This window comes from Lutjanus erythropterus, chromosome 13 (assembly GCF_056507025.1).
Source record: "Lutjanus erythropterus isolate fLutEry1 chromosome 13, fLutEry1.hap2, whole genome shotgun sequence".
In the NCBI taxonomy this organism is placed as follows: Eukaryota; Metazoa; Chordata; class Actinopteri; order Lutjaniformes; family Lutjanidae; genus Lutjanus; species Lutjanus erythropterus.
This window is the reverse complement of record NC_139329.1, coordinates 13,213,590-13,226,404: the sequence shown is the minus strand read 5'-3', so window position 1 is coordinate 13,226,404 and position 12,815 is coordinate 13,213,590. Positions and strand designations below refer to the sequence as shown.

Genomic DNA, 12,815 nt, shown 5'->3' with positions numbered 1-12,815 from the left:
TTTTTTTACACTTTCATGTTTGAGCTGTATAGAAGTCCTGTTAAGTTACTGACAATGAGAACCCCACATTTCCTTGCTTTGCCACTTCATAATAAAAGCTTTTAGACAAAAAAAGCTTTTATTACAAAGAAAGTAAATTAAATATGCCACAATTTTACAGCTGCATTACTCAAGATGAGTGCACATCAGTTTAACACACACCTTCAAGAGGGATCAATCAGAATCAAGCCAAGCAGCAAATGTGTGTGGATGGAAAAGGTGCAAGAGTTATCAATGGAGGTGACAAGCCTTCATTGCTTCTGCTGGAAAAGGAGTGAACATTAGCATGTCCACCCAGGTTTGAGGTTTTCATCATTGCAGATTGGAGCTGGCAAAGACCTGTGACAACTGCAGAGACATTTGACCCAGGAGGGAACGCCAATTGTACCATTTCCCATGGAAGGCAAAAGCCAGATGTTAGTGGGGCTTTAGGTATAACTGGTATCAATCGTAGGACGGGAGACAGACTGATTATTGATCTTTAAAAAAAAAATGATGTGTGTGTTTGCTAACATGATGAGAGCATGCATGAATGGCAGAGATGGAGCGCTGATTTACAGAGCTAACAAACGAACAAAAGAAACAAAACTTAATTTGCTGATTGTTTCCATTCATTACATTCATTCAAACATTAGAGTTGCACCACTGTAAATACAAAGAGCACCACAATCATCTGCATTTTCAGACTAATTTGTCTAACCTTCACGGTTCTTAAGATGAGGTGGAAACACAAACAGGAATGTGCAAAGGGGAATTCAATCTTGTTTAGTTCATGTGGCTCCATATTTCCTGGAAGAATTTGGTGAAAAAACACACAAAAGAGCTATAATTTCCTGGACCTGGTTTGCCAATTACAAATTAAATTGTAGTTAAATTAATTGCTAAACTTAAAACTATTCATTTGACTGGCCAACAAGCATCCATAGTCCCTGCAGTCAGCACGACAGGCCCACCCATCTAACTGAACAGAGTTGGCAGAGCTGTGTTGCAAGGATTCAGGTCAAGGAGCAGAGGTCAGTGGTTTAGTGACCAGAGGGTCAAGTTGTTATGGACAGAGGGCCGCCAGCAGGGGTTCAGTGAGAGGACAGAGACAAAGAGCAGGACGGACAGACGCTGTCCACCAGCTAAGCTGCATGTCAGTAGCCCTTTCACTTATCAACTTTTAGCATTAAATAGTCTGCTGTGTGTGTAAATGTGCTAGAAATAGTTGATAGTTGTTATTTTCTTCCATCTGACTATAAACCACAAACAAGAGGAAAATACAAAGAACTATAAGCTATTTCATCTATTGCATAATAACCACATGATGAGGTCCCATGACAATAAAATAATTGTGTTATTTATGGAAACGGATGGCCAACGTTGTGTAGCAGCTAGGAGAGTTCTCAGGGAATGTAAAAGCTTCACAAAGCTTCACAAGATAAAAGAGCTAGAAATACATAAACTCACCTTTAGTTTATTTTATTACTGAGCATTAGCTGTTAGCCATGGAGAAACTCTTTGAAGCTCAGAAACTGAGCGAGTTTGAAGGGACAAAACACTGACTTTCTCCATGAGTGACTGCTCGCAGTGGGACACAATGAGCAGTGGAGGAACATGGCTGACAGATCTTTATCCGCGAATGGTTCTTTTTTTTTTTTTTATTTCCAAGCACCCCACATATCCGTGGCTGGAACCACAGCTATGGCTCCAGTTTCCATCTCAGGGGAGGGTGGAGGAGAGTTCAGGCCAGAGCACACAAGACCTGCCTGGGGCTGCTCAGACACCAGCAACGGCCGCACACTCGGCTCGGGTCTCCTCCTGCTGCAACCCACAATGAGCCTTTATTGTCAGGGTGATAAGCTAAGAGCTGAAACCATGGGAAACTCTTTCCAGCTCCTCTCTGCGCTGCTAAAAACAAACGCACTGAGGGAACCAAAGACAGAGGGAGAAGTGACCACATAAAACAATGCAGACATTTTGGGGTGTCCGCAGCAGTGGGACTGCATTACATTTTCAAATAAAAGACAGGGTTGGCTTCTTTGCTTTAAGCTATAATCAATCAAGCTTACAGACACAAAGGGGATGAAGCCTTTAGTTGACATTTCATTGACCGCTTCTTTTTATAACACTATTTCTTCCTCAAACTTCTCCTCAGGGCAGCAGCAACATGGCAGCCGTGCCTCAAGGGGTGGTCTCTGGCCATTGATTAGGAGGGCAGCCCGCTCAAAGCCTGCTTCCCTCAGGTCATGAGGTCGAGACAGAAGAAAGGAAAACTGGGGGAGGAGACTCAGAGGGGTCGCATGATCAGTAAATTAAACTTCTGTTCATCAGTGTTAAGGGTAGAAGGGAAAGACAGAGAATGACAGAGGGTGGGGGGAGGAATTGTTTTAGAGAAACATTGTGGGAAACTTTACACTTCATTGAAATTGCATTTTATGTCTCCCATGTATCACACCAAGAAGAGTCTGTAAGGTTTTTTTTTTTTTTTTGGATCGTTGCGGTAAAATTGTTACAGTGGTATTTTCAAATTTGTTGCAATTTGCAAGAAGAAGAGGATGGAAGGATGTTGGGGGTTATATACTGCCTAGACATAAGGTCTGCCTGAAAAGACAATTTCTGGGGAGGTAAAGTTCCAGAGGACATAGCATACGAGTAAAGATGCTGGATTGATGATATCAGGAGATAATAACTTTGGTTGGATAAATTATGCCGAAAATAACACTGACAGAAAAATTAAATCTTAAGAAGATTCCACCAATGTGAACTTTTGTTGCAGAAAATCTGGTGAGTTAGAAAAAACTGAAAAGTATTATACAAAGCTACTGCATACATTGATAGAATGACCGAGACTAAATACCAACTGAAGCACACAATGTAAATGATATAAGAACATATATTATTTTTTCACATGACATAAGAACATATATTATTTTTTCACATGACAGCATGCCACTAATGTAATTTGGCTTGTTTTTGACAGGTGCATGAAATACGACCAGCTATTTGATGAACGCAGACGAGGCCTGGCTTGTCAGCACAATAAAAGCCTCTTGGTTGTCATTCCTGCCAACATTTGATTGTTTTGAATTGCATTATTTCAGGAAAGCTGGGAAGCCCGCCAGCTGAAGGTGAATGGAAGTAGAGCAATATACAAGCACAAGTGAACGCCGGGATCAGATAAGGTGCCTTAGCTGTTACTTAGAGACGATGCATCTTTTAGTTTTTAAATCAGGCAATCCTTATCGCTTTGGGTTTTGGATTGTTTATGTCTCACTGCTCAAATGAAGTCAAAATATGACACAGAACCCAGCCTCGTTTTAGACAAAAGAGTGGAACCAATGCAGTCACACTGTTCCACTGATCTACAGGTAGCAGTCATGATATGCAGCAATGTGGCAGCAAAGGCAAAGAGGAAGATAACCACTTGCTAGTCAAGACTAATGAAAACATTGCTTCATTTAAAAATACTGCAAAAACAGCTTTGCAAAAGGTTTATATTATATTTTTTCAGGGTATGCTTTAAACACCAATTAGTAAATTTTGCTAAATTATGATGTGTGTTTCTTACTTCTAGTCGACTAGTCTACATTAAAATTCTGTGTAAGCAAGAGGAAAATTAGTCCTAGAAGCATCCCTAATAGACAGAAATCAGCTGTACACACGCTGATGGTAATTCTAAATAGAGCTGTAAGTATTAATCAATTAGTTCTCAACTATTACATGAACTATTTTCAACTATTAAGTTCAGAAAAAAATGACAAAATTGTCTGATCCCAGCTTCTTAAATGTGAATATTTTCTGCTGTCTTTTTATACCTCTATGACAGTAAAGTGAGTATCTTTGGGTTGTGAACAAAACAAGACATTTGAGGACGTCATCTTGAGCTTTGGGAAACACTGATCAACCTTTTTATAGACCAAAAAATTAACTGCTTAACAGATTAACGGACAATAAAATAATTATTAGTGGCATACTTAATTCAAAGAAGTGATAAGTAAGACACTTGTTAATGTAGTTATGTATACTACAAATACAAAGTTAATGTGAGTGGGATAACCTGATTAAAGTGTTGTCATGCTTGTTGCAATAATCAGACTTGCTTTACTTAGGTCACAATCAAATTAGTGAAGTGGCTGTTGAAACAGTATGACGTGCACTTATGACACTCCTCTCTGAGTACATCAGTAGTTGATCTGATGACTTCATGACTCATTAGTTTGCATCACGTAGAAATGAAGCTCTATACAAAGCATGACAGTTAATATAACCAAGAACAGTCGCAATGAGCCGATGTAACATCTGAGGCTTTGTCTGTGGAGAGTGGACCGAGGACCCTTTACAGCTCAGCTTCACTTCCCATAAGGCTGATGGGACTAGGATACCTGAGCCAAGCAGCCAGCCCCATCTTGTGAACAGATTGTCGTGGTCATTCAAAGCTTTGACACTGAAAAGAGGAAGCTGAAGTGGCAGATGTCACATTGTTTAAGTGAACGCAGGAAACAAGAACCAACAAGAGACCTCACTTGTAGCATGTTTGCACTCGTCTTAAAAAGCTTTCGCCGCCGCTAAACACATAAACGGCTTATGTTCGGAAGATGAATCGGCTGGACACATACAGACGCAGATTAAAACAAGTCAACCAAGTCAGAGCTTATGACCTACGCCTTCACTTATTCCTGCCCTGACCTCGTATCATCCCTTCCCATCCCCCAATCTCCTTCCTTAATCCAGTCCTACTGGGTGGCAGACAGCAGCAGTATGGCCTGATGGTCAAACTGTGTCTGTCTGTCTTCCTGTCTGTCCATCTGCTGGGCCCCAGCAGAGGTCCAAAGGAATTATACTTTTATAGAAAGTTGCAAAATCTCTTGAAATCCTCCTTCAACTTTTCCTTTCATTTCAGTGTTTCCCCTCAGTTTTAATTCCACTGTTTCCCTTTCTCTAAGTGTGGTCCAATTCCATTAACACCTAGCACCTCCTATTAGCTAATGCAGTAAAGCGGCACGCTGAATCTCATCCAGCTCATTACCACGCGCTCCAGTCCCACACTGGCCCCAACACCACCAACAGAGTGGGGGGAACCAGCAGCAGAACATAGCATGGTTTGACTTGATCTGTTCTAGGAAGAAACTGAATTAACCAGTGTTGGTTACAAGTAGAGACAATACATCAGGCTTCTTGTTTTGCCTTTGTTTGCAACAGTGTCACTTGAATTGCAACCTTTTTGTTTGGTTTAGGGACGCGGGGGCATGGGCAGGGGTTGGTTTGGATTGTAGGTGGGGGTGAGGGTTCAGGGGGGCCTTTATGGCTACAATGAAAAGCACAGCGGGGAAAGTGAAGCCTTGCTTGTGCTCAGCAGAGTTTATTAAAACTGCAAAAAGGGTGAGTGGCCACAGATGGTGCTGTCAATAACCATTCACCCACCCATGCAAACGCAAGCTCATGCACAAAACACACACCAATGCCACACCCAATGCCATACCACAGGGTGGAAACACACCACACACACAGCTATGGGAACAGATGGTAAGTACGTGTGGCTGGATGTGTGATGTTGTGCTCCAGGGGCCGATTCCGTTAGTCTTTCAACCTCTAACCTCCATCAACACCTCTGAGAAGCTGTTAAGACGGGACATCACAGATCCACCACTGCTACTCCACTGTGGAGTCTTAGTTAAAACTTTAAGTGCCAAAAATGGCATAATCGAAGCAGCATATTAAAGCCATAACATGTGACATGTCAGCATTAAAATGTCTAACAATGCTAGACATATGTTAAATAGCTATTATGTTTATCTCTGTGCTTAAATTATCCTCACAACTATCCACTACTTTAATCAAGGTAATAGTGCCTTTACTGCTAGCTGTTGCTAGCTAGTTGCTTTAACTTCCAGGAAAACAGAATATCTCAAATACGTCAGTGAGTGAAATAGGAAATCTGTAAAATGACTAAATGAAACTTGAATTAAACTTATTATTGTCAAGGTAATATACCTTGTCCATGAACATGATTTCTGCCTGAGTCATGTTTGATTGATTTTCATCAGCTCTGATGGTTGTTTAAAAGTGACGATAACAACTCCCATGATGCCTTTTACGTCAACAAATTTCTCATTTTGTTATTGTATATGAGACAAACCCCTTGCAACAGAACTTAAAGAATTGTTAAAGGACAGAAAGAAAAGACAGTAAGAAAAGTGTGGGAAAGATGAGGTAAATTAGAGTCTCTTGTATTTGTAGACTCCAATATCAAATGAAACATTTCAATAGACTTCAGTGGCCCATAATGGCAATGGCTCTCAAGCTGCCACTCAACCTCAGGTATGCTATTTTCCCCAACAGATTTCTGAGTGACTTCTCGTGCAGAGAGAGGCACTACCTCACTGGACTCCATGGTGTAAATGGGACAGAATTTGACCGTCACGAGAGGTCAAGTTATAGTGACAGCTGGCTTCAGATCCATGCACACTGCCAAACTCACAATTGACAATATTTAGCCTACTAATCAAGTAAGGGCAAAGGTGAAACAAGGTCACAAGAGTCTGACAGCTGTTGGAATTTTCATATTTACTCTTATCTCAAAGAGTATCAATTTGTTACAAAATCAGGCATTAGTTCATCAATCTATTCATCAATTGTTAAAATTACTTGATAAGTTTAAGTTACTCATCAAGTAAAAAAGCTGGTTCCAGCCTGTCAAACACCCTGCTTGGAAATTTGGTGACCCAAATGTCAACTTCTGCAAAAACAAGTTGAGGAAACTGGTGGCACACACCACAGTACATTGCACACTTAGATGTATCAGATTCTAGAGACTTTAACACATGCCTTCATTCACACTGAAATTCTTGTCGTGTTTTGTTGTTTCAGTTCACCTTTTGTGTTTCTGGTTCTTCTGTAAGGAATGCGTTAGCAGTTTGAGTAGGCCTAGTAAACCCAGACTTCATTTGCCCCCGCATATCGGTCCAGAATCAGGATATTTGTAGGACTGTCACACTGTGTTGGTGAAAGCTCTCAGTAAGGGAATAAAAGTTGGTGGCCACAGGGCTAGCTAATTATCAGCAGAATAATCATTGCTAAAAACAAAACATTAATAAATTAGAGAGGTGTACCTGTGGTGAACATCAAGATATTATTAGTAAAAAATTATGTTAAATGGCTAATGGATGTTGTATTTTGTTAAATACTGACTGTAATGTTGCTGCGGAAAAAAAAAAAAATCAAGGACACATTTTGGGTTCCACTTTCCGTGAAAGCACTCTGCAAGTCACTGTTTGTATTCATTACCCTGAAGAGACTATTTGCTTAAGTACTCTAACACAGTGTTTTCCCAGTGTTTTATAATCTAGCACAGGTCTTTTCTGCAGCGAGATGAGCCTGAAGAATCTTTCTAAATGAAGAGAAGGCACACCACACTCTCCTCATCATCACGTGCTGAAGTCTGGAGACACGCTGGATTTACTTCACCCTTTACTTCACTTCAGCATGAAAGACTGATTTAAAGCAAAATAATTAGAGTCTTGACTTTGCATGATCCAGATGTGACATATGTGTCACATCTGGTTTGTGTAATGGGCAGTGGTCAACACTCATTTAGACAATCTTAACTCCCATTATTACAAATGTAAATAAACGAAATGATGTTTAACCACTAGACAAATCTTATTAATTTTAAAGATAATTGAGACCACACCACCTCAGAGTGGTTTCCTCCTTTTAATCCCCCTGCATACAAACATGGGCAGACCTCTCTCTTTGCGTATGCAGAGGGGCAGGGCTCTGATTTCAAACAGCAGTGAAGGCAGGTCAAAGGGGGCAGCCTTTATGATGATATGGGCGAGGACCCCTGACAGAGGCTCGAGGGGTCCTGCCATCAGAGTCATGACCCCCAGGCCACAAACAGCAAGCCACGCTCTGACATCAAACCAACACTTTGCCCCAAGAGAAAACAGAGCAGCGTCGCTATGCTCTGATCCACAAGTCCACAGAAACCGAGGCCCGCAGAGAATGCCAGCGTACCCACAACCTTTCCTCAGCCCGCTTCAATTCGACTGCAACTGATGTGCGCTGTAACGCACAAACAAATTCCACTGTCTTAACGCAATCTTCTTAATGTTTTTGTTTTTCCAAAACAAGCCGAGTCTTGATGCAGATGCCGATTTCAGCAATTAGCAAAAATTAAATCCCCATGCTACAGAGATTTTTCAATAAGAGGCTAATTTCCTTGAACTGCCAAAATGACATCCATTTTCATTTCATCTGTGGGAGGGTAAAAAAAAGGCTGGTGGAGGGTACTTAAGAAGTGAATGTCAGCTGAATGACAAGTCGAGCCTGAGAATAGTAGTGTCAGCCTTTGCAGGGAGGCTTTCAGTCAGTCACCAGAGAAAACTACATTAAATACCTCACAACTACTGACTTGAATAACAATGCACCCAGCACACTGTCAAAAATACTAAAATAATGGATGCACTGTAAATAGGTCTATGGCTACAATTATGTTCGTGGTCGATTAATCTGTTGATTATTTTCTTGACTAAAAGCATAATATGCAGCATTTTCCTAGAAAAATAACAACATATAGACTTATATACCCACTGACAGTGAGTGGTGGTGGCTGTATCTGTAGAGACCTTACCCTCTGCCTCTATTTTCCTTATTTTATCATTATTTTGTTTTACCAGCACAAAATGTTGGTATTTGATGTCCTGGGAATGAGACTCAACTATCACCCATCTTCCAGGTGCATTTACAAACAGCTCAGACAAATCCTCCTGATTTTACCTTCAACAGATTATCTGTTTGGTCTGGAGCTGCAACGATTAATCGATGAATTGATTAGCTGCCTTTAATTTCATAGCTGACAACTAATCAATTAATCGTTGCAGCTCTAGATATAAAATTGATTCTCAGAGGGAAGGGAATAGTTGGTGTAAATCTGCATAACTGCTGGGTAACTGGATGACAGCAGACGACCACATGCACATGTCAAAATGGGGACAGAGGGCTTCAGGATCAATGCGGTTACATAAGATGAGGCAAAACTGTCTGCCAAACATTTGTCAAAATATTGTGAGAATTAAAACTATTTTTTAACCGTGAGACAGAGAGAGGATGCAGACCAAAAGATCAAACATGGGCTCCGGCTGTTTTCTGAGCCGCTTGTTGTTCTACTTCTTGAGTAATCAATGTCTGTTCACCAGAGTCTGCCTCTGGCTATCACAGCTCCACTGCAGATGTGATCCCACTCATTATCACTGCAAACTCTTAACTCATAAAAACGCTTTACAGCTGCAAAAATCAGGAGCTGCTCTAAGACAGAATACTTAATGTTGACTGAATGCATTTTCTTCCACTACTAACTACTCATATCCTAACGAGCCTGGCAGCTATTATTCCAAAACAAACAGAGGGCTGCGTTTGCAGGAGTCATCTGACCTACTAAAGACTCATTGTTATGCTCGACAACGTGCATATACATTTTGTAGAGATGTTACATATATCTGAATCTGCTTGGCAAAAAATAAAGTCTCTCCATGGTTAATTACAGTAAGTGGAATGGGTACAAAGACAGAAAATGTGTGATATTTTGTCAATGTGCATCCAAAAAGTACATTTGAAAGATAAGAAATAAACTTTAAAATTGAATATCCAGAAAGGCTCTTTGCAATGCAAAGAGAACAGTACTTTATGCAAATAGCTAGGCACTACTGTGATGTTCCTGTGAGGAAAAAAATATCCTCACAGGAATATTTACAATGCATGAGAAACCTCAGTGCATTAAGCCCAGAATTCAATTCTGCATCTTCAACAAAACAATACACCTTAACATCGATTTATTGAGGCTCCGGTGGTCCTATCCAGCAACAGCTATTCTCAGCAGCATCAGGTTGTTGTTATTACCCCGCTGGGTTCTGCATGACAAATGGGAGGCTTCGTCATCTCTTGTTCAGCATCCCCCTATGACCGTGCATCATCCACTGTTACAGCCTGAAAGCCCTTAGTCATCCTTGCAGGGAGAAGAAAGGGTGCTGAGCATTCCTTGCAAATGAGGGCTTGTGCCCAACCTCGTGCAATCTTGTAATTCCTCAAGCAGCACTGGTCCCTTCTCTACTCTGCCCCCCCCCCCCTCTAAACCTCCCCCCACCCCTTTTCTCTGGATACAGAGATGTGAATAGGTGGTATTTGAGCATGCTAAAGGCGCTGAAGAACAGAGCTGGCTGGCTGGGGGCCAAATCCCCATGGTTACCCTGGAGCAGCAACTGCCTCTTTCCTGTGCTGGTCTGTCTGGAAATAAACTACCTCTGCTCTGCATGCATGGGGGGGCTTGAAGGAGACAGAGGGGACAAGATAAGTTAGGGTGGCATCATTACGGTGTCTTGCACACCTTTAAATCACCCACCTAAATCAGGGGAAATAGCAGTTTTATGCTTTAGAGTGAGTGTGTGGGCTTGTGACATTAAGCACGGAAACAGAAAGTATAGAATATAGAATCTGTGCTTGCAGCATTTGTTTTTTACTCTGTGTACATAGTATAGTAGTATATAGTGCAGTAGTTTTCAAACTGGAGTCTGAGGACCAACAGAGGTCATTGAGAGCGTTGTAGGGGGTCCTCAGCAAACGGAAGAATAGAATATTTTAATTTGTATATTTATTTATTTAGATTTTTGGACATGGAAACAACAAGGTAAGAAACAGAGCTGCCCGTTTTAACTGACTGTAATTTATAGGGACCCTAATTTGATCAATGATCAATGAATGATTATGACGACTTTATAATCTTTAATCCTGAAAAAAAATACTCAGAGCGGTTTCCTTATGATGAAATCCTCTCAAACTGGGGGTCTGTGGTTTAATGTGCATCTATTGTGGGGGTCCTTGACATGAAAAAGTTTGGAAACCCCTGGTATAGTGTCTAAATATTTAGTATGGTCTTTACTCTTAAATAGTCATTTACAGGCTTTCTCCAAATGACATTTCATTGTTCTTGTACATTGGCAAAAAGTCATCTTATCCTACAATAGTAAAAAAAAAATATTTTTAAAAGAACCCAAGTGCAAGTAACCAGCTCTTCTGAAGTGCCCTGAACAACACATTGAACTATATAATACAGGCGTGCTGCCTGAACTTGTTCTCTTCAGGTGCATTATGTTGTAAAGCTATGGGAGCAATGTGTAGAGCTGCAAACATTAGTTGACTAATCGATTAGTTGATTGAATGAAAAGGTGCTGACAGCTATATTAATCACTGCATACTTATTTCATTCATTTTCAAGCAAAAACGTCAAACATTTGTTGTTCAAGCTTCTTAAAAGTGACGGCTTACTGATTTTCTTTGTCATTAATGATAGGAAATGAAGAGTCTTTAGGTTTTGGACTGTTGGTTGAAGATAGCCCTTTCCTCTGGGAAGTTTTTTTTTTTTTTTCCATTTTTTAACATTTTATTGCCAAAACAATTAATTAATCATGAAATTGTTTGCCTTAATTCAGTGACTACAAAATCAACACCAACTGTGAGTGGTGAGAAAAGCTCAGTCACTTTGCCTTAATAGTAATAGGTTGTTGAATATGACAACATACTAAAATGCACCAGCAGCAGTAACAATAGCACAATGTGTTTCAGCAGATAAAGGCTGCAACCATTGACTGTAAATACAGAATTGTTAGAACATGCAATCTGAGCAGATTGATGAAAGATAGTGATCTCTCGTGTCGGGCAGTGCTGAATCCGCTGTCTGCTGAGCACTTTCATCGGGTTTCACATGCAAAACTACACCACAAAAGACTAAAAGCTCCTCCAGAGCTCAATTACCAATCTTTTTATTTTGCTAATTAAGTTCACTCCATTGTAATCCTGGTCTGTGAATAATTTTACAGAAATCTCAGTTAATAGTAGAGATCACATGTAGCAAACATCAACAGGAGGTCATATTTTACCAACTTTTTTCGTTTTAATTGAACACATCACAGGCTCTGATATTCAGGTTAGATAGACTAACATTAGCCTGGTCCCACTTATTCCTCCAGCGGCTCCAACAAGCTAAACATTCCCTGTCTTACCTTTGACTTGACTCTCGTACTCCGCGATGATTTCCTTATCCTTTTTGAACCTCGGCGCGGACATTTTCCGTCTTCTTGTGTCCGAAGCTTTTTGTAAACTTGTAAAAACTGTTTGTCAACAAGCGGGAATCCTAAAGCAGCCGACGCATCCCGCACAGGACGAGACGAATGAACGCGTGAGAGAAGAAGAAGAAGACAGAATGACACTTTTAACTCAAGAAGAAGAAGAAAATGCTCAGTTCTTCATGGTTCCCTTTCTTCCCGCTGGATAAAAAGCGGTGGATATACAGCAGAGCCTCTATGCGCAATCCTGCTCCAACCAATGAATCCACTCAAGTAGCAGAGCAACAGCGCTGCTGCCTGCCTGCCTGCCTGCCTGCCACCACAGAAGAAGAAGAAAAAACAATCACGCAAGTTTCAGGGTCTCTATTTTCACGCCTCCCTATAGAGCCAAAAACCCGTCCGGAGTGCTTTAAAGTCCGCCCGAATATTGAGTGTGTGTGCTTTTCGGCAGTGGTTTCCAGTTTGGGACCCACACACACACTCACACCCTCTCTCTCTCTCTCTCTCTCTCTCCCTCTCTCACTCACACACACACTTCCCCCTGCTCGCTGGCTCTCCCTCGACGGTTTCTCCCTCCAACTCCCAGCAGGCTCAGAGGCAGACAGGGCAGGCCGACTGCAGCACACACACACACACACACACACACACACACACACACACACACACACACACACACAC

The 12,815-nt window shown here is 41.1% G+C and overlaps 1 protein-coding gene across 3 annotated transcripts in view; it reads right to left on the bottom strand.

The window, feature by feature from the left end:
* The window catches only part of srgap1a (SLIT-ROBO Rho GTPase activating protein 1a), a 111,207-nt gene extending 98,712 nt beyond the window's left edge, over positions 1 to 12,495 (bottom strand). For all 3 annotated transcript variants that reach the window (XM_084735051.1, XM_084735052.1, XM_084735053.1), the window contains exon 1: positions 12,075 to 12,495. In XM_084735051.1, the coding sequence (XP_084591177.1) occupies positions 12,075 to 12,138 (64 nt within the window). In that variant the 5' untranslated portion in view covers positions 12,139 to 12,495. The remainder of the gene's footprint in view (positions 1 to 12,074) is intronic.
* Between the last annotated feature and the right edge of the window lie 320 nt (positions 12,496 to 12,815).